We start from the raw sequence: 22,873 nt of genomic DNA on the forward strand, positions 1-22,873 counted from the left end.
TTGAGAAATTAGCAAAAGAGCAGTTGGATAATTTGTGCTGCTAGTGCTTTGTTGAGAGGACCCTTATGCTGAAGTGATGAATTCTGAAATGCATCTTTATTTCAGATTCAGGTTTGAATCACCATTAATTTAGGGAAAATATTTAAAGAGGAGCTGGATAATCTAGAAAATAAACCCCCAGACGTGTAACATTGGGAACATCCAGGTTCAAAAATGTTTCTTCCAATATTCTGATGACCAAGTGAATTTTAAGAAACACAGTGCTTATAGAAAATATGTGCCTCTTTTGTAATCTTTGTTTTATCTATGATGCAGAACTATATTTAGAAACACTAGTTAAGTTCCATGTTTTTTTACTATTTTGAATTTTAATAAATGCACATATATTTCTCCGGGGGAGTGAGTAATAGTAAGAAGCCCAATTGGTAAATTAATCAACTATTTATGAACCAAACCCCTTTGGCCATTTGAAATGACACATGGCTCATTCAAGTGTACTATATGATTTTATGAAATGTATCTGTTTGGAGTGTTTTCAGAACATTTTGTTTTCTCACATAAGATATGTAAAAGTTATATCTTTGAACTCATGGCACAATTAGGCTCTGCTAAAAATTACAACGCAAAGTATTGCTCTTTCCCTAAATTGGCACGTAGAGTACTGGAATATTTCACATGTCCCTTTTCAATGCATTAGTCATTTTAGCTAATTTATTCCAAAATTGTGCTTTAAATGCACTTTTGATTTAATCTTTTTTTTTTTAAATTTCAGGGCAGGGGGAGATCCTAACTAAACCTTACTTGAGAAAGGATCCATTGCTGATTGGGTATTACATCTAGCTTTCAGCAGTGCCAGTTGAGTATGTGGATGGTGCCAATAGAATAAGTGGGTGGAGCCAGTGGAGGAAGTGGGTGGAGTCGTTAGAAGTGGGTGTGGCCTCCATCAAAAATTTGAGCACCTGGACTTCATATTTTACAGATTAAGCACTGTTTCCACCACAGAAATGTGAGGAAAATGTGTTTTTTAAAGACATTTTTCAGGTTTGCAAGGGATTCTGGGGAACAGAACCTGGTGAGAGCCAGTCAGGTCACCCCATCGATTCCCCTGGGTTTCTAGTTTTCAAATTGTATAGGTTTGCTAAGTTTCCCTAGGTGCCGGCAGAGCTAGGGTTAAAAAACTACAGCTAGGCACTTTGCAAAAAATGGGTCATTTTTCGCTGTGAAAAGGTGGTGTGTCCACCTTGCGTTTTGGGCCGTTTCCTGTTGCGGGCACTAGGCCTACCCACACAACTGAGGTACCATTTTTCTCTGAAGACTTTGGGGAATGCTGGGTGGGTGGAATTTTGTGGATCCACGCAGATTCCAGAACTTTCCACCACAGAAATGTAAGGAGAATGTGTTTTTTTGACAATTTTTCAAGTTTACAAGGGATTCTGGGTAACAGAACCTGATGAGAGCCAGTCAAGTCACCCCATCCTAGATTCTCCTGGGTGTCTAGTTTTCAAAAATGTACAGGTTTGTGAGGTTTCCCTAGGTGCCGGTGGAGCTAGGGTTCAAAAACTACAGCTAGGCACTTTGCGAAAAAAGGGTCATTTTTCACTCTGAAAATGTGGTGTGTCCTTCTTGCATTTTGGGCCATTTCCTGTCACGAGCACTAGGCCTACCCACACAAGTGAGGTACAATTTTTCTCGGAAGGCGTTGGAGAATGCTGGGTTCATGGAATTTTGTGGATCCACGCAGATTCCAGAACTTTCCACCACAGAAATGTGAGGAGAATGTGGTTTTTTTACTATTATCCAGGTTTGCAAGGGATTCTGGGTAACAGAACCTGGTGCGAGCCAGTCAAGTCACCCCATTCTGGATTCCCCTGGGTGTCTAGTTTTCAAAAATGTATAGGTTTGCTAGGTTTCCCTAGGTGCCGGCAGGGCTAGGGTTAAAAAACTATAGCTAGGCACTTTGGGAAAAAAGGGTCATTTTTCACTCTGAAAATTTGGTTTGTCCACCTTGCTTTTTGGGCCGTTTCCTGTCACGGGCACTATGCCTACCCACACAAGTGAGGTACCATTTTTCTGGGAAGACTTTGTGAAATGCGGGTCGGTGGAATTTTGTGGATCCACGCAGATTCCAGAACTTTCCACCACAGAAATATGAGGAAAATGTGTTTTTTTTGGACAATTTTTCAGGTTTGCAAGGGATTCTGGGTAACAGAACCTGGTGAAAGCCAGTCAAGTCACACCATGCTGGATTCCCCTGGGTGTCTAGTTTTCAAAAATGTATAGGTTTACTAGGTTTCCCTAGGTGCCGGCAGAGCTAGGGTTAAATAACTACAGCTAGGCACTTTGCAAAAAAAGGGTCATTTTTCACTCTGAAAATGTGGTGTGTCCACCTTGCATTTTGGGCCGTTTCCTGTTGTGGGCACTAGGCCTACCCACACAAGGTAGGTACCATTTTTCTCGGAAGACTTTGGGGAACGCGGGCTGAGTGGAATTTTGTGGATCCACCCAGATTCCTGAAGTTTTCACCACAGAAATGTGAGGAAAATGTGTTTTTTTGGACAATTTGTTAGGTTTGCAAGGGATTCCCGGGTACAGAACCTGGTGAGAGCCAAGTCACCCCATCCTAGATTCCCCTGGGTGTCTAGTTTTCAAGAATATATATGTTTGCTAGGTTTCCCTAGGTGCTGGCAGAGCTAGGGTTAAATAACTACAGCTAGGCACTTTGCAAAAAAAGGGTCATTTTTCACTCTGAAAATGTGGTGTGTCCACCTTGCATTTTGGGCCGTTTCCTGTTGTGGGCACTAGGCCTACCCACACAAGGTAGGTACCATTTTTCTCGGAAGACTTTGGGGAACGCGGGCTGAGTGGAATTTTGTGGATCCACCCAGATTCCTTAAGTTTTCACCACAGAAATGTGAGGAAAATGTGTTTTTTTAACAATTTGTTAGGTTTGCAAGGGATTCCCGGGTACAGAACCTGGTGAGAGCCAAGTCACCCCATCCTAGATTCCCCTGGGTGTCTAGTTTTCAAGAATATATATGTTTGCTAGGTTTCCCTAGGTGCTGGCAGAGCTAGGGTTCAAAAACTACAGCTAGGCACTTTGCAAAAAAAGGGTCCGTTTTCACTGTGAAAATGTGGTGTGTCAACGTTGCGTTTTTGGCCGTTTCCTGTCGCGGGCACTAGTCCTACCCACACAAATGAGGTACCATTTTTATCTGGAGGAGTAGGGAAACTCAGAATTGTAGAGCAACTGTTATTACCGATTGACTTTCAATGCATTTCTGCCTTCCAAATAAAAGACAATGTGTAAAAAAGAAGTCATTTTGAAAAATGACCTATAATTCTCATGCTAGTATGGATACTCCTGATTTCGGAAATGTGCAAATATCTACTGTTTCTCAATTTTATATTTTGTTCCCATTTCAGAAATACATAGGTGTCTTTCATACCAATTTTTCCAGGTATACATTATCCCAAAATAATTGCTATATACCGGGTACATAATGAAAAACCATTGCAAGACGCTGCTCAGTTATTGGCTCTGGGTTCGTCGGGTCCTTGGTGAACCTACAAGTCCTATATATTCCCACAACCAGAAAGGTCCAGCAAATATAACGGTATATTGCTTTCATACAGCTGTCATAATTAGAAGAAATTACAGGTGAAAATGTTGCCCCAAATGGCTGTTTTTTTCAACTATTTTTCAATTTGTCCTATATTTAACTGTTAGTTTCTATGAAGAAAGCCTGAAGGATCTACACAATGACCCCTTACTTTTTCAAAATGTATAGCGCTCCAGGATCCATTATTGCTTTCATACCCATTTCTACCATTAACTGGAAGGAGGCTGAAAGCACAAAAAATAGCAAAAGAAGGCTATGTCCCAGAAAAATGCCAAAACTGTGTAAAAAGTTTTGGTTTTCTGGCAAAAGTCTGCTTGTCCCTGAAAGCTGGGAAGATGGTGATTTCAGCACCACAACCCCTTTTTTGATACCATTGGCAGGGAAAAAAACAGACGCTTTCATCTGGTGCCCTATTTTCCCATTGTTCCCCCAAAAAACAAAATGTAGCTGTATTTTGGCTAATTTCTGGGTTCCCTCCAGGGGAATCCACAAACCTTGGGTATCTTTTGAATCCCTATGATGTTGAGATAAAAGAGCGCAAATTTGGCATTGATACTTTATGTGGTCAAAAAGTTACAGGGGCCTAAGCGCGAACTACCCCAAATAGCTAAAAAAAAAGCTTAGCACAGTGGGGGAAAGGCCTAGCTACGAAGGGTTTAATAAACAAGCCGGTGAGCCCACACTTGCTTTTTTTTATTTTGCTGTTAATTAGCAGATCCTCAGCAAATTTGTGGCAATATTTAAAGCAAAAGGTTTTTGTCCCCAGGCAGGGTACCTCTGGACCCCTTCACCAGGCATAGGGGGTCAGGATATCCCTTGCCATCCCCCTTATGTCTCTTTAAAAAAAATCTTTTTTTAGAACTCAGACTGAGTCCGGAGTCCTAAGTTGGGTGCCACCACTTCCTGGTTGAGGTGGTAGCAGCTAATCAGATCTCAGCAAAATATCTGTCAGATCCACAGAGGCTCAGTGTCCCTAGATATACTACGTCTTTCAGCATTAATTGCTCAAAAACTACTTAATGGATTTACATCAAATTATAAAAAGCACTCATTCCCGACTAAGATCTTGCTTTCTGTCAAATTTGGTGCAAATCTGTTTAGTGGTTAAGGCTGTAGCTGTCTAAAAAAGTGGAAAAGTGAATGGGGAAAACGTGTTTTGGGGCCCCGTTTTTTCTTGGTTCCCGCTAGACGGAACACCCCAAAATGTTCCATGTGCAAACTAGTCAAAAAGTAGCCCTGAAAAAACCTACATATTTCCCTTTAGCACTCCCAGCCCCTGAACTCCGAAAAAAGGGTTTCCTACCGTTATCTTTACCCACCTCTGAGCCCAAAAATCCCTTACATCCCTTTACCTCTACCCCCCCTTGAACCCTTTAACTTACACTTCCTGCCTCTGAATCTGAAAAAGCCCTTATGACACTTTACTTCTATCCACCCCTGATTTGAAAAAAAACCTCCCAATAACTGAAAAATACCCTTTTTAATGCAAAAATCACATTAAAAAACGTAATTAAAAAAACAAGCATTGGCAATGCCAGTAGGATTGACTTTAAGGAATGTTGGATGCTAATGTTAAATGCAAAAAGAACAATTGATGGAAAGAATGCAGAGCAATGTCATACATTCACCCCAGTAAAGATATCTGGGGCTGAATCCATTGTTTTTTGCTCCCCATTCCATTCCAGTTTAAACCCAGCCATATGCAAATTAGTCTTGACCCTGTGCCCAATGGGAACAGTCCAGCCCAAACTTCCAGGCCAGGTCCTCCCTGGACTGGAAACAAGCATCCTAGGAGCAGTTTTGGGGTTTCACCCCCTCATCAGCCTCGATAGCTTGACTCCAGTGGCATGGAGAGCACGGAACCCACATCTGGGCATACACGTCCGACTCAAGTGACAAATGCAAAAAGAACAATTGATGGACAGAATGCAAAACAATTTCATACATTCACCCCAGTACAGAGATATGGGCCTAACTCCATAGTTTTTTGCTCCCCATGCAATTCCAGTTTAAACCCAGCCACATGCACATCAGTCTTGACCCTGCGCCCTATGGAAACAGTCCAGCCCGAACTGCCGGTCCAGGTCCTCCCTGGACCGGAAACAAGTATCCTACGACCGGTTTCGAGGTTTCACCCCTCATCAGCCAGGATAGCTTAACTCCAGTGGCATGGAGAGCATAGGACCCACGTCTGGGCATACCTGCCCCACTCGGGGTGACAAATGAAAAAAGAACAATTGATGGACAGAATGCAGAACAATGTCATACATTCACCCCAGTACAGAGATCTGGGCCTAAATCCATCGTTTTTTTGCTCCCCAGGCCATTCCAGATTGAACCCAGCCATATGCAAATCAGTTTTGACCCTGTGCCCAATGGGAACAGTCCAACCCGAACTGCCAGGCCAGGTCCTCCCTGGACTGGAAAAAAGCATCCTAGGAACGGTGTCGGGGTTTCACCCCTCATCAGCCAGGATAGCTTGACTCCAGTGGCATGGAGAGCACAGGACCCACGTCTGGGCATACCCGTCCCACTCAGGGTGGGTGACAAATGCAAAAAGAACAATTGATGGACAGAATGAAGAACAATATCATACATTCACCCCAGTACAGAGATCTGGGACTAAATCCATCATTTTTTTGCTCCCCATGCCATTCCAGTTTGAACTTAGCCATATGCAAATCAGTCTTGACCCTGCAACCAATGGGAACAGTCCGCCCAAACTGCCAGGCAAGGTCCTCCCTGCACTGGAAACAAGCATCCTACGACCGGTTTTGGGGTTTCACCTCTCATCAGCCAGGATAGCTTGACTCCAGTGGCATGGAGAGCATTGGACCCACGTATGCGCATACCCTTTCCACTAGGGATGACAAATGCAAAAAGAACAATTGATAGACAGAATGCAGAACAATGTCATACATTCTCCGCAGTACAGAGATCTGGGTCTAAATCCATCGTTGTTTTGCTCCCCATTCCATTCCAGTTTGAAGAGAGCCATATGCTAATCAGTCTTTACCCTGTGCCCAATGGGAACAGTCCAGCCCAAACTGCCAGGCAAGGTCCTCCCTGGACCGCAAACAAGCATCCTTGGACCAGTTTCGGGGTTTCACCACTCATCAGCCAGGATAGCTTGACTCCAGTGGCATAGAGAGCACGGGCCCATGTCTGGGCATACCCGTCCCACTCGGGTGACAACAGCAAAAAGAACAATTGATGGGCAGAATGCAGAACAATGTCATACATTCATCCCAGTACAGATATCTCAGCCTAAATCCATCATTTTTTGCTCCCCATGCCATTCTAGTTTGAACCCAGCCATATGCAAATCAGTGTTGACCCTGCAACGAATGGGAACAATCCAGCCCGAGCCGCCAGGCCAGGTCCTCCCTAGACTGGAAACAAGCATCCTTGGACCAGTTTCGGGGTTTCACCACTCATCAGCCAGGATAGCTTGACTCCAGTGGCATAGAGAGCACGGACCCATGTCTGGGCATACCTGTCCCACTCGGTAACAAATGCAAAAAAAACAATTGATGGACAGAATGCAGAACAATGTCATACATGCACCCTAATACAGACATCTGGGCCTAAATCCATCGTTTTTTTATGGTGTTGATAAGCAGTACAAGTAAATAGCATATGTATTTGTGTGGAAGCTAAGAACTGTAGAATAATATTGGTGTAGGTTAAAAGGTCAGGTGACAGTTCCACTGTCAAGCCAGACCTAACAATCCCTGTAGGCTATTGACTGCCCTCCTCCCATCTGTGCTAATGCCAGAGAAAGACAAACACCGTAAATTATCTAGTTAATTAAGACGCTTTTTCACAATGACCATGTGTGTGTGTCTCTGAAAATTCAAGCTCAGCCAGCTTGATAAATAAACAAAATGATCACAGCTGGCAGAGGGCACGCACTTTTTGTGGAAGCACAACTTCTGCCCAATCAAAACGTACTCTTGGCTCCTAATATCTGTGCGGATCCGAAGCCCCTCTCTGGTGTTACTCACATAATTGTCCAGCGACAGGTGTGATGTCGACCCAGACCATATAAACGCACCTGGGTGGTAAAGTACTGCGTTGTAAAGAGGCCAACAATGGCCTGGGTGGCACTTACATGCGTTGTAAGGTGCCGAGCTGTAACAGTGTGAGGTAAATATTAAATGCCATTTTCATAGTTGCATTAGTTTTTATCGCCTGTGCCATAAGCTTTATACATGTTATTGTGTTGGTATTTATGGCAGTGATTGTATTATTTGTTGTTCGCGCTCTATATTTTACAGTCCATTTCATCTGAATGTGCTGCTTTGATTCATAGACTTTACAAGAGTGCTTTTGTTGTGGTCACGGTTGTTCTTGTTATTGGTTCCACAGCGTGTTGAATCGAACGCCGGTCCACCTGATCCATGAAATTATACTGGTAGACGATTTCAGCGATGATCGTAAGTAATTAATTTGGCTTTATCACTGCCTGACACCCAACAGGAACACAACGGAATGAATGCACAACGCCTGGGAAAATAGAACGGGCAGGCAGATAACATAATAGAAATGCAATGTTAGCAAAGAATGGAAGGAATTCCCTCGAATCAGTTACTCGCCTATTCCACTTGTGAGGCAGTCACGCTCCACTGCAGGCAGCTGGGGCCATTTAGAGGATTATGGGCCATGTATATTCCAGTCTGAATTGAATGTGGAATCCCTCCGAATACTTTAGTTAAAAGGCCTGAATGGGCAAGGGATGTAAAAAAAGCATTCTGCAGCCTATTGGACCGCTTCACACCACTGATGCAGGCAGGCACCTTACACAAAAGGATTGATTTGTAACCAAAAGTTTTGAAAAGACAATGGCAAGTTCAACTATGAGGCCCCTGCTGTTAAAATGTGACTGAGCACATGCCTTGAGATTACATGTTTAAATTCTAACTTCATCCAGTATCAGACTGTTCATCGGTGCCAACGTGACATAAGGAGCGCCTTCGCTCTATCATTCACAACACTCCCACAGCCATCTCTTGAAACACAATCATCCGCTCAGCATTGTCAGTCAGTTCTGCTGAATCCACATGGTCACTATTACCAGTAAGTCTGACAATCCCACAAGACTAAGGGGCTGATCAGGATGGAGGGTTGACTTAAGTCCGCCTGCCACCCTATCGGAAACAGGAACGCCTGATGGAGGCATTACGATGTGATTCCCTCCCCAGCGGTCGCAATGCCTATCCTTTGCATTGCAGCGGGTGCTGATGGCTGCGGCACACTCCGTGATGCAAAAAGGGGACACCTGACATATCCCTGCACAACGTGACAGGCACCATGCGATGCCTGCCACATGGTTCAGGGGTGCCCCCCAAAACCCACAGCTTATGGCCAGGGGGGTAGGGTGGCCCGCTATGGGCGGGTTACCCACTTTGAAAAGGCAGGCAGAGAGGGGCATCATAATCCCTACGGCTGTGCCTTGTAGGGACATGATTCCCCTCCAAAGCACCGGCGGGCTCAAGGAGCCCATCGGATGCGTGGTTGTCGGTCTGTATGACTGCCGACTATCCGCCCGCCATGGTAATATGGCGGGCGGATAACATGGTCCCGATGGTGGTGGGACTGCCACCGACGGGCTGTCGGTCCCACCGTCATCATAATCGGCCTCATAGTTCCATAGCTATGTATACACCTGTTATTGAACCTTGTCTATGTTTCTCTTATCCTCATCTGTCTCCTTCTAAAGCCAAACTCTGTTGGCCTCTCCTGGGTGAAAGGCAAACACACAATGTAAGGACTCCTGCCTTTCCCCTCTCATGCTTAAGGCCCCTTTCAATTGGGGGGGGGGGGGGGGAGGGGCGGCGATGTTTCTTCTGTTCATTCCTAAGTTTTTAAAACAGAAGGTAGGACACCCTTTTTCGCAACGGTTGTTTTAACAGTATCAACACCTCCTTTCACAGAGGGTGCTGACACCTAATGCAGATAGCCGGGTAATCCTCAGTCTAATCAAGCCTTTGTGTAGATCAAGCTGCCTTTCACAGGTGGATGTTAAGCAGGACGGAAGTTGAGCCCCAAGAATTCTTCTTTTCTAGGGAAGCTTCAGATCTGGGAAGGTGCAACGCCTCTCAGCAGGGGGATTAGAATAGATGTGAAAAAAGTAAAACTCAAGCAAAAACAGTGGAATGGACTCAAGTATTGAAACTGGTATCCCTAAAAGCATGACTCTGACAACCTTATATGAGCCACTTATGAGGATTAGAATCTAAAAATGCATGTTGGCTCTTGATTTTTAGCTTAATTATATATTTACACTTCATGTATATGACGGCCCTATCTTTTTCTGAGCCAAAGGTAGAAAAATAGGCTTTTGATACTGCAGAAGTTTAAATTGTGTAGTCTAATTTTTACATGGCACTCTTGCTAAAGTTGCCCATTTAAATATGTGAGTAGAGATTACCTGTTATACATTTGAACAGTATGCCCACGTGTCTTACTTTTACTAATCACAATGGCAGTTGACTTCCTTAGAGGTAAATGTAGAAACTTAGTTGTAATTGTGCAGATGGCCTCTTGTTCATTTGCATAATAGCAAATAAAACCTGTGCATAGATGTCACATGGGTCCTAATCACTAATTGAGCTGAATGTTTCTGTAATGATGGTTGATGCACCAATTAAAATAGCTATCTTCTCATTGCTGGCATTTGGTGTTGATGGTAAATTCATGCATCCCCATACATGCACCCACACACGCGTATTCCCCACCCTCTCTTATTCTCTCTCTACTTTACCTGCAATTTTTCCTTATTTCTTTATATCTTCTATCAACACACCATCCATACCTCCTTCTCTCTATCTCCCCATCCCTGTAACCCTAACAGAAGTAATGCCACATTTCCACCACTAAGTGTTTATGTAGCAAAGGGTTTTTTCTTTGTCTCTGAGGAAATGTATTGGTACATAGAGGCCTAAATTCCATGAGATGGGTAGATGGAGAAAGCCTAATCAGACAATAGAAAAAGAGGATGACCTTTCCATTTAGTGGGATGAGGTCACTATGCTGTCTTCGTGAGGATGATAACCGCAATTGTAAATATGCCCCAAACATGATTCATAAATGTAGCATGATACCCATGAACATACATTGATTGATAATGATATGTGTGGCCATCAAAAGAATATTTCTTCATGTACAATACTGAAGCCTGGGAAGAATATTTTTGTCTAGAGTGACGAGTTACAGAAATTAAAATCAAGAAGACACCGGTGACGAAATAATAGCAAGTTTGGAAGGACAAGTTCATCAAGGGAAGGGTGTGTTAGCATTGAGTTTATTGAAGTTCAAAGAAGGAAGGACTGTTTAGTGTCTGGGGTTTTCTTGCATTGCTCATGGTATGTGTGGTGAGAATTACCTCTCTTGTGCCCTGGCATGGTAGAGTTTAGGTAATCACATAGGTGGTGTCCATGTTAGTTTCATTGAAGCTTGCTCTTTGGACCAGTTTTCCTTCAAGCATGTCAATGCCGCAGATTGCATTCCATTATTTTGAGAAGGAGGATACCTCAGGTTTTTCCCAGGTGGCTGTGATCTCTCAAAGGACTCCTGCTGTCAGGAGTCTAATAGTTTTGTTTTGTCAGGAGATGGAGGTGTCTCAGTTTTGCTGGACAATTCCTGAAAGGTTAAAGTGCAGTCTGGCATTCTAATAAAAATGATAGCAGTTGTGATTATTTTCGAATAATCACCTACCTTGCGACAGGATTGGCAGATCAGCGTTCCCTGTCTGACAGCCCCAGCACTAATCATGGTCAAATTTAATTGTTTTTGTATAGTTCACTGGGCGACCATATAATTATATGTAGACTTAAGTATATGAAATGCACAATGGGGCCTAATTTAGATCAATTCTTCACTTGTACCCAGATAGCTTCTTCAGTAAGGGAGGGTAGGAGCACACTGCCACTCCCTGGTAAGTGTAGTACAGAAATTTTGCACTTGCATCAAAGTTCACCATAATTTTTACCAAAGCTGGTGCCATCATTGCCGTAGCTCTAGACACAGGTGTTTCTGGACTATTCCATCATCAGTAGAGAATTGTTCTGGGATTGCTGGACATGCTGCCACAAACTTCCTTGCGTCAAGACCACTTCGAACATACAGGCGCTTTGAAGCTTGAGAGCTTGGTAATGGGGGTAATGGCGCTAGGATGTGCGGCAGTGTGCTCCTATCCCCCTTACTCCACAAAGCTTCTTCGACATGTTGAGAAAGCAGATTTTTGAGAGATAAGCCCAGACTCCAAGAATATTGTTCGGAGTCGGGAGATGTATGTTTCTGTTTATGATGTATTTGTAGACACTTGAAGCATTAACATTTGCCCTTCATTACTGATTGGATGCGCTCTTCTCTAATACAGGCTCCTTCTTTCTACATTCTCCTTTCATGGTCAGTTAAAGAGCAGCTCCTAAAGGAAGGAAATATTTGATGACCTCTAGACATGGCAGAAATATCATCACTAAATTAGCAGCTCAGATGTGCTGATCTACAGCAGAGAGCCAGATTAAGATTATCCAAATAATTTTTAGGAAGGATGGTTGTTGTAGTACTTCAAAGGATGATAAAAAGATCTCAAGATTGCAGTTAAGATATAAATCAGCCAACCGTTCCTCAGCTCCTGACAACCAGAAAGGACAAACATTTGCAATGCAATCAGTCTCGCATTTGTGATTTTTTAGTTTTTGGCATTGTAAATAATTTTCTTTCTTATTTATGTTTACTTTTTTGCAGTGGAATGGATGTATGTTGTTTGTTGTGGAATTATGTGCTTTGAATTCAAATAAGATATGGAATTGTATAGTGGGTAGTGTATGTGTATTGTAAATATGTGGTATAGTGATAAGATAGGGGTGAGAGGTGTACAAATTAGAAATTAAGAATGAGAGGGATAGGTAGTTTGTGTATGCAGTGGTAAATAAATTGAGGACAACCCATAAATAGTGTGTGAGAAAGAGAGATAGAAGGGGAGATAATGTTATAGATGCATAAAGAGGCTGTGGTTGTGCATGTAGAAGATAGTGAAAGAAGAGGAGGAGAGAGTGTGTTTGGTTATTATTTGAAAGGTATGGTATTGAAAGTGTGTGGAAAGATATGAAGGAAACTAAAAGTATAAATGTTTGATTTGTAGGTGAGAGAACAAGATAGTGGTGTGAGTGAGTATGAGAGAGGGTGAGAGAGTTGTGTGCAATATGAGTTACAGGAATTTTTTTTAAGCAAAGAAACAAAAAAAATCGGAGATAAAAGGCTAACGATATCAAGACATGTGGATTAAAATAAAATAGAAGATGTAAAACATTATAAAGCATTCCAGGGGATGAGTGTAAATTGGAAACAACCAATACATACGTTTTTTGATTTATATCACAGTGGGCGTCACAGGCCATTCACAGTTCATGGGTACAGATATAGGAAGCATTTTGCAGGTTTTAATCTATGTAGAAGTGTTGAAATGAAGTCCACTTTGATATCCGCAATGGGAATTGCCAGTCCATACCTTTTCATTTGCTGTGCCACAAATAGCCACAAATATCCACTGGATTTGTTTTGGATTTGTATTATTTACAAAGGCCCATGGGGGGGGGGGGGGGGGGGTAAGCCGTAAAACTGCACTGACTGTGCGAAAACACTTTAGGAATGCCTGCCAGCACAAGGAGCTCGGGTTGGCTCTAGCAGACACGTTTGAGTAGCAGTGAATGGCGCCCTGCCACTGAAGGTGATTGCTCATCCGGGGGCAAGTGGAGACAAAGAGCTTGAAGGGTCTCTCTTATACCTACGAAACAAAGCTTGGTGTCGTCACCATTAACAAGAAACACGAGAGTAACGTTAGTTTTCGTGCTCTTCTCACCCCTTCTTGTTTGAAGCACAAGTTTTCTGCAGTTTTATGTAGCGCTAACTCTATCCGAAGGGATTGCAGCACTTTACATGAGCACCACTTACATTACACAAGAACAATTTTTTTTTTACTTACATTTCCCTAATTATTTCCCTCCCAGATGCTCTCTGCAATGATGCAAAGAATGTGGAGGCTTAGTAAATAAAATTAAAAGTTTACAACTCGAGGAGGAGCCTAGCGCGCAACCAAGATGGCCGCGTAGGTGCGAGGCTCCCGAGGACCTCCGCAACCTCCTACGATTATCCTGCAATTATCCTGCCCTGGATGAGGGGACTATGTTGGTGAACCTGAGCTGAGGTGGCACCCGTTTCCCGCTTCCGAATCGGACCTCGGACACCGGAGTGAGCACCGATTGAGGTGTGCGGCCTTCCCCTCGCCGGTCCCCGGATTTGCGCTGTGGGGTGATCCAGTGACAAAGTGAACAACAGCGGCAGGCAGGGCCTGGCGACTCGCGTGCCCCGCACTTTTGCTTTCGCACCACCTTGTTGTCTCTGCGAGGTTGGGTCGCGGAGCCCTTGGTGTTGGTGTGGTGTGGCCTTGCTGGGAGACCCTGCCTGCCTGCAGGCTGTGATCCACCCCGCTGCTCTGAGGGGGCCCCCCCGGAGCTCGTGCCTGCTTTCCTGCCCTACACGACGTGGCTGGTGCGACTGGGAGACTGGTGGCCATGGCCACGAAACAAGATGGAGACCGGGCAAAGACCAAATCGACCCGGCGTGGCGCCGTCCATCAGGCCAACAGTATGGACCGCTATACCCTCCAGAAGGGATCTCCCGATGGACCGCGCAAGTCCCCTGAGAGCCCTCCTGATGCCCCAGACCTGCCCGCAGATTTGACTCTGCGAGATGTTATGGGCGCCATTGCCGAGATGAAGGCCTCGGTGGGCCAGCAGTTTGATACACTGGCGCGGAAGATTGACTCGGTCCTCGTGGATGTTGGCCTGGTGAGGGCCGATCTTTCCAAAACCAACGACCGAGTAGAGTCTTTAGCCCACACCGCATCGGGCCTAACGACAGATGTGGCGGCCTTGCAAACAGAGGTGCGCCGGCTTAGTCAGGCGACTGCGCTAATGGATCGACGCCTGGAGGACTCCGAGAGTCGGGCACGGAGGAACAACATCCGCATTATCGGGGTGCCCGAGGGACGCGAGGAGGCGGCGGCGGATCTCTTTGTGGAGGACCTGATTGCTACCCATCTCCAGCCACGGGGGCTGAGCAAATTCTTCGCTGTGGAGCAGGCCCACAGGGTTCCCGGGGGAAGGCCGAAGGTCGGAGCCCCTCCGAGACCTCTCATCGCCCGGATTTTCAATTTTCGGGATAGAGACGCTATCCTGCAAACCTCCAGACTGCATGGACCGGTCAAGCTTGACAATATGGAGGTTAATTTTTATCCTGATTTCACCCCAGCGGTCCAGAAGCAGAGACTGAGCTTCCTAGGCATCAAACGCCGTCTTCGGGACCTAAACCTCAAATACGCCATGCTTTTCCCGGCCAAGCTGCGTGTGGAGGTGGATGGTCGCACGCACTTCTTTGATCGTCCCGAGGCGGCCGGGGACTGGCTGGATACTCTGCCCGGGGATCGTGATCGGGGGGGCGGGGGGGGGGCGGCGGGGGGAGACGGCACGCTGGATCAGGACTGAGGGTCTAATATTGGGCCTCACTCTGGACGAAAATGATGCCACTTTTGATTCTGCGTCAGTTTTTGTAAGTTCCCCTCCTATGGAGGTTGTGTTGGGTCTATTGGGGGTTCTCCCTCCTCCTCTAGGGGGTTTAGTTAGTCTAACTATATATGGGGCGACAGGCACACTGCACGTTGGGGGGGCTGTTTGGGCTCATGCAGGGGTGCAGGGAGGGGGGAGTTCTGTTGGGGTGGGTGGGTAGGGATGGGGTGTTGTTCGTTTTTATCACAAGGCAAACGTATTATTGTGTTAGTTCTAAAGTGCTCTCCGGGGTACGAATGATGGCTTCTGTATATGATGGGGGGTAGGGAACTAACTTTGTTGTCCTGGAATGTGAATGGACTGGGGGACAGGATCAAACGGGGTGTGGTCCTGCAGTTTTTGAAGCGAATCTCGCCCGATGTAGTCTTTCTGCAGGAGACACACCTCATTGGCAACTCCTTCTGCGCCATGAATCGGCGTGGCTATCGCCTAGTGGCTCACTCGGGCTTCACGTCCGGCTCACGGGGTGTGGGCATCATGGTGAAGAACTCGCTCCCGTTGGAGATTGATGAGGTGCTCCACGATGATAGGGGACGTTATACGGTCTTGGTGGGAAGACTGGAGGGCAAAGTGGTTGTCTTTGTGTCAGTATACATCCCACCGGGGCTGCAGTCGACCACCTTTGCGGACCTTGGGCGCCTTCTCCTTGGCCTTCCGGGGGGGCTTTTAGTTGTGGGGGGGGATTTTAATGCGGTGGTATCTGGATCTTTGGATCGTCACCCCCCTAGGGACCTCCCCCGGGCACAGGCGTGGCTACCCGGCCTCTTGGATACATTTGGATTAGTGGACTGCTGGCGTTTAAAACACCCCACGCAGCTGCAGTACACTTTCCACTCGGGAGCCCATGGTAGTCTCTCACGACTAGACTATGTCCTTGTCCCGGCGGCCTATGTTGGGAGGGTGGGAGAGGTACGCCATTTGCCACGGGGTATTTCGGACCACTCCCCGCTCCTACTGCACTTTGATGTCTTTCCGAGGGGTGAGGGTAGGGTGGTCCCAATCAATCCTTGGTACCTGCGCGACCCCTCCATTCGCGCTGAATTGATTAAATCCCTTCAGCGATATTTTGATGAGAATGTGGGGTCTGTGCCTTCGGCCATACCGCTATGGGAGGCCTTCAAGACAGTACTCCGAGGGGAGGCCCTATCCCTTATTTCCCACGCCCGGAGGCGCGAGCAGGAGGAGGTGACCCGGATGGAGGCTGAAATAGCCGAGTTGGAGGGGAATTTAGAAGGTGGGGTGACGGATGCTGCATTACATGTCCTCCAACTCAAGCAAGCGGCCTACAGGGCCCTCGTCACGGAGGCGGCCAGGGGCCTCAGTAGAGAGCAACAGGGGCGACTGTATGATGTGGGTGATAAAACTGGTAAACTTATAGCGTGGTTGGACAAAAAAGAGAGAGCGAATCGTGTGGTCCCGCTGATTGAGAAAACGGATGGTGTGTGTGTAACTGAGCCAGAAGAAATTGTCTCCTGCTTCGCGGATTATTTCCATGGGGTGTATTCCCCGGTGTCTCCCTGCTCGGAAGAGGATTCCCGTGCCCTGCTCAGTGATATCGCGCTGCCGTCCCTTTCCGGGGAGGACAGGGTGTCGTTGGACGCCGCTCCCACCTCCGACGAGATCGCCCTCGCCATACGCTCGGTCGCTTCCGGCAAGGCCATGGGTCCGAATGGTCTCCCTATCGAGTTGTACAAGTTGCGACCGGATACGCTGGCACCCCACCTCCGGGCTATGTTCCTGGCGGCACACTCGGTGGGCTCCCTCCCGCCGGACCAGCGTCTGGCTACAATCGTGGTCATCCACAAGGAAGGGAGACCTCGGGACTGGGTTACATCCTATCGGCCCATTTCGCTACTGAATGCGGAGCCCAAGATTCTCGCCAAGGTACTGGCCAATCGGCTGGTCGGCGTGGTGGGCGATTTGGTTCATCAGGACCAGTCTGGCTTTATTCCCCATCGCAACACAGCCCTTAATCTGCGGCGTTTGCACGGTGTGCTCGCACGTGCCCCGTTCATACGGGAGCCGGCCATTTTGGCGTCCTTAGACGCCACCATGGCGTTTGACACGCTTGAATGGCCATATATCTGGGCGATGCTTGCGAAGTTTGGATTTGGCCCAGGGTTCATCAGTTGGGTCAAATTGCTGTATTCGGGCCCATTGGCGCAGGTGGTGGTGAACGGAAGAGTATCGGCTCCGTTCGATCTGGGCCGGGGCACACGACAGGGCTGCCCCTTATCGCCGCTCCTCTTTGCACTTGCCTTGGAGCCCCTGGCGGAGTGGCTGCGGTGGGAGCCTTCCATCCGTGGTCTCTGCTGGACCCCTGAGTATGAGGACCGCGTATCCCTATACGCTGATGACATCCTCTTGTACCTAGCTTCCCCACGTAAATCACTCATAGTACTGGTTGATGTTCTGCATTCATTCGGTCGTAACTCCGGTCTGGTCATCAACTGGGCTAAATCGTGTGTGTATGTACTCTCTGGGGAGGCTCCTATCCTCCCGCGGGGCTGTCCGATCCAGGTCGCCCCGCAGGGATTTAGGTACCTGGGTGTCTTCATTACTCTGGACCCGGAGGCTCGGTATGATCGGAACTTGCTTCCCCCCCTCCAGCGTCTGAAAGAGGATGTCGCGCGCTGGCGGCGTTTGCCGCTTTCGCTGCTCGGCCGGGCGGCATTGATTAAAATGATGTCGTTGCCGCATTTCCTATACGCGTTGCAGAACACTATGGACCTCGTCCCAGCGCGCTACTTCCGCGAAGTGGAGAGTTTGCAGCGCCGCCTGTTCTGGGACGGGAGGCCACGTATTGCCCTGGCTAAGCTGACGCTCCCCTGGTATGACGGGGGGATTGCCCTCCCGGATATTAAACGGTATTATTGGGCCTCCCAGCTAGCTGCGATTAATCAGGGCCTATATGGGCCCGCCTTAAACCCGGCGTTTGAAATGGATAGGATGCTACTTCCAGGTGGTGACCATAATCGAGCGCTCTACTCTAGCGCGCCCGACGCTCGCCTAACGGGCCCCACGCGTGTCATGGTGCGAGTGTGGCACGCGGCCAATGCTGCAATGGGGTGGAAGGACCGTTTGACCCGGGCGTCACCACTATACGCATCTGAGCGGTTGGGCTCCTTGTGGACCTCGAAGGGCTTTGAGAAGTGGGATTTAATAGGCATCAGCAAAGTGGGGGATCTCTGGACGAGGGGAGGATTTAAAACGTTCGAGATGCTGCAGACGGAATTTCAGTTGCAGGGCAGCGAGTACTTTCGGTACTTGCAGGTCCGGCATGCGCTGGGCTCCGTCTTTCCAGACGTTGCCTCCATCCCGGAGTGTTCCCCCCTGGAGGATAGAGTGCTGGATGGACACGTCCCTGACAGCACGATCTCACTGATCTACAAAAAACTGATCAACGACCGCTCAGACTTGTTGACTGCCCTTCGTGAGGCTTGGGTAGCCGATGGGCTGGAGCTGGACGACGAGGACTGAATCTCCGCGGTGGCCTCCCCGAAAGAGGTGGCCATACCGGCTCGACTTCGTTTCGTCCAGCTCAAGATACTCCACAGGGTCTACATGACGGGGCCAAAGCTCCTGCGTATGGGCTATGCTGAGGACGGTTTGTGTAAGCGTGGGTGTGGTGCGCTGGGGACTTTTCTGCATATCTTGTGGGAGTGCCCGGAGGTGGAGGGGTTCTGGCGTGGTGTGCATGAGGTGCTGCGAGTGGTCACGCATGTGGCGCTGTTGCCCGAAGCGAGGAGATGCCTGTTGAATGTGTGGGAGCCTACCGATTACTCGGTGCCGCAGACGTGGTGGGTGACTCTGGGGTATATGGTTGCCAAGCGTGATATTGCCCAGTTGTGGGGATCCCAGAGGCCCCCGACTGTCTCGGCCTGGAAGGAACATATGGATTGGTGCATGTTTCGGGAAAAGGTGGTGTATGTGGCGAGAGGTAAGCCCGCGACATGGGTGAAAGTGTGGGGCCCCTGGAACGCCTACCGCGGGGGAATCTGTGCTCCACCGTTATTGCCCGATCCGTCGCCGGCCCCGTCCCCTTAGCCAACTCATCCCCCCGGTACCTGGGCATTAGGTGTACCCAGCCCTAGTTCTGATCTCTCCCCCCCCTCTTGAGATTCCTATGGATGGCTAGGATCCCCCCTCTAGGGGAGCACGTGTTGCTATTCCGATTGAGGATTGCCTTGTGGGTTTGTTTGTATTTGTTGTTCTTTAAGTTTAAAATGGAACCGTATAGTGGGGTCTGGATAGTGTGGCTCGCAACGATGTTACCTCCTGTGCATGCTCGGCCGCAGCACCATGTGTTTTATAAATGTATATCGGATGCTCCTTTTATTGCTAGCGGCCGGCCGGAAGGTTGTAGGCCCATATTTGTATATTTTTTTGAGTCTTGTAATAAACGGTTTCAAAAAAAAAAAAAAAAAAGTTTACAACTCTGCTGTAAATTCCATATCACCAGCTACCAGTAGTATCACTGAAAACAAGCATTAGCAATGCAACGGTCTTGCCTTTAGGATCTTAAAAGTATTTGGCCATGCAGCGCATTATCCTGGGTGTTACATTAACTCTTCTCATTTAGCCTTACACAACTGATATAACCAGATGAAAAGAGAATTTGTTCTCAGTGGGGCGCCATGGAAAGGGGTTAAGGTAACTTTTGTCCCAAACAATAAAGTTTTACAAAAACCAATATGCATTGACAAAGCTAATGCATTGACAAAGTCAAAAGGCTGGCAACATAAGTCAGACCAGCTAGCTTTGCAAGTGCTTGTGTTACTTTGTCAGGGACGTGGAGCAGCAGAGGAATGTGGAGGTAAAGAACAGTGTGATATGAAACTGAAACTGATCATGAGCAATAGCTAGACTGAAACAGAAGCGTGTTCTGTACTCGATAAAGACACGAGCCGAACTTGAAATATGATTTGTGAAACAAATATGATCTGTGAAACTTGTTATGGTTTGAGATCGGGCTAACCTTCGCTGGAATGTCAAGGTTGAACAAGCATTGGCAACGACATTAGGGCTGGCTTTAACACCTCCAGAGTTTTCTGCTTGTATGGATTGAAGTCATCTATATGCATGATCGGCTTGAACTCCAAGCCATACAAGAAATTGTGCAGTTTAAATAATGTTCTAACCTGTAAACGCTCTTACATTTTGCACAGTGAGGTCATGGAACCCATTCTACAAACTTCAGAATTAAGACTTGCACTGGTAGCTCTGTACAGTACAGCACCCCAAGCATTCTGAAATCTAAGCAGCTTGTTATGAGTGACGCAGTAATTGCAAGCTTTTTTTTATACCGCTAAATATCGCACGTGGAGGTCTTTGCTGAGTGTGTTATTAAGTCACAGAATAAGTGCTAACTCAAATATGCACGTAAATCTTCTGCCATCAATTCTGTGTTGGGTGACACCACAGAGGAATAATGGGGCATATCAACAAGGGCTTTATCTCTGCTTTTTTGGCTTTAAAAGCCAAAAAGCAGAGATAAAACTAGCACCCTATCAACAACAGGGTGCTAACATGCAAATTTGTTAGCACCCTTTTACTCTACGCTTCCCCTTGCATCTCTAATGAGATGCAAAGGGGGCGTTCCAGAGTAAAATAATAGGAGAAATGTCGCTAAGCCACATTTCTCCTATTAACAAGAATATCGCTAACCCTGTTAGAGATAAAAAAAGCAGCGCTAACCGCGGTTAACGCTGCTTTTTTACGTCTGGTATTTTTCTGACTTAGCCATGATATCCTATGGAAGGAGGATATCATGGCTAAGTTTGTCTGTCCCTATCAACAAGCTAACGTGAGATTATCGCTGGGTTTCCAGCGATAATCTCACGTTAGCCACTTAGCGTGAGGATTTTTATCGCTATTGAGATAAGCGTTGCTAATAGCACGCTATCTCAGCGATAAAAATCAACGCTAGCCGGCGATAATTATCCTACCGCTAAGTGCGCTTAGCGATAATTATCGCCGGTTGTTGTTGATATGCCCCAATGTGCGATGAACACAGCATGCATGATGTTCCAAGTTACACCAATGCGTCAGTGGGGTAACAAAATCTTAGCCTCCACCCCTCCCCCCATGGACTGTAAGGGGGCCTTCTACGATCATCTGGCCTCACGCTGTTGTCAATCACCTTGCCCTTGCAAGGAAGCAAACATGTTCTGTAGGCAGGGCGACATCACCGCGTATGAAAAAACATTTCAGATGTTGTTGATTAACAAAATTGGGGTTCCAGAAGTAAAAATGATTGGTGATATGGAGAGATCCCAGGGCACAGACATAGCATCATAAGCATATCAAAGATAACAGTGAGCAAAAATGCTGCCGATGTGCTATTGAAAAGTTTATTCGCAGTGCACCAATGGATGGTGTTACTGGTATTTTATCTTTCATATTTCTCAATTCCATCATATTCAGAGTCTATGTTTCAATCAATCAATCAACTTTACTCTGAGGCATAATATGCGGGGCAAGATTGCATCCAAGTGAATCCACCACTCTAACCTCTCCCGCAGCCAGTCCTCGAGTTACTAAATATGTGAGGATTTTCGGAGCAGGCGTTTTGGGTCACGGCTGCCTCAGCGGACCGGTGGCACTGGCTGATTGTTCGGAGGTCGACTCTTTTGCCTCCGGTCTCTCAGCAGCGGCGTCCTTTGACTGCAATGGCGGGGCGCGGTGGCAAAGGTGCTAAACAATGGACTGCCCTCCCAGCTCCTTCTTTATTGACGATAACTGGCCAGCCTCCCCCACGCCTTGAGACAGCGACAGGGAGTCGGACCAGTGAAAGCGCGCACAACGCGCTAAACATAAACAAAGCAGGTCGTGATTTACACGAGTCCTATTGCAATGAAGACACAAAAAGACATGAATGGGAGTGGGCGTGCGGGGGGCGAGAAGTCACAGACTGGGGGAGGGGGCGAGGAGGGGGCTGGGGGGGAGACAGGGAAGAAAATAGTGTTAGGAGTAAAGGGGCCAGTAGCCGTGGAAGGATACAAATGATGACTGAGGAGGGACTAACAAGTCTCAAACCAATCGGAAGGCAGCATGTAAGACAAAAGTCAATGGGCAGAGAGTGGGCGGAGCTTCCACAGAGCTTCCACACTACAGTGTATACTGCATGCCACGCAAAGCGATGGCAGCACGTTCGTGCTGCATCGCTAGGCGAGACCTAAAAAGGGGCTCAGCATAATAGCAGAACAAGGAGCGCAGCTGCAAACGCAAACAAATCCAATTAAAAATAAATACAACGGAGTATGCATGCAAGGAAAAAACAATTACTGAAAGTGACGGAATGTGCAGTATGCCTTTGACTAAATCCGGGGGTACCTTGATGTTATCACTCGCTGTATTTGTGTGTGTGTGGGGGGGGATAGCAGAAGCAGCTACGGGCGCACCCTTTGTTTTAAAGGAAATGCTGCATTTGAGTTAAAGGACAGAAGCAAAAATCCAATACAACATACAACAAAGACTAAAAGATTGGGCTATTTCTGCTACTTCGGAGCAGTGTTAGGGACAGGGTGGGTGAAGGTAGTGACCTGACAGGGCAGGTCTGTGACCTTAGCCGTGAAGGAGGTGTATGAAGCACAGCGACCCACCACAGATGTCTAGAGT

The 22,873-nt window shown here is 47.1% G+C and overlaps 1 protein-coding gene across 2 annotated transcripts in view; it reads left to right on the plus strand.

Moving 5' to 3' along the window:
* Window positions 1–22,873, plus strand: part of GALNT14 (polypeptide N-acetylgalactosaminyltransferase 14) — a 1,097,368-nt gene that overhangs the window by 703,539 nt on the left and 370,956 nt on the right. For both annotated transcript variants that reach the window (XM_085613021.1, XM_085613020.1), the window contains exon 4: window positions 7,992–8,059. In XM_085613021.1, coding sequence (XP_085469147.1) covers window positions 7,992–8,059 — 68 coding nt within the window. The remainder of the gene's footprint in view (window positions 1–7,991; window positions 8,060–22,873) is intronic.

Source organism: Triturus cristatus, chromosome 6 (assembly GCF_964204655.1).
Source record: "Triturus cristatus chromosome 6, aTriCri1.1, whole genome shotgun sequence".
Taxonomy (NCBI): Eukaryota; Metazoa; Chordata; class Amphibia; order Caudata; family Salamandridae; genus Triturus; species Triturus cristatus.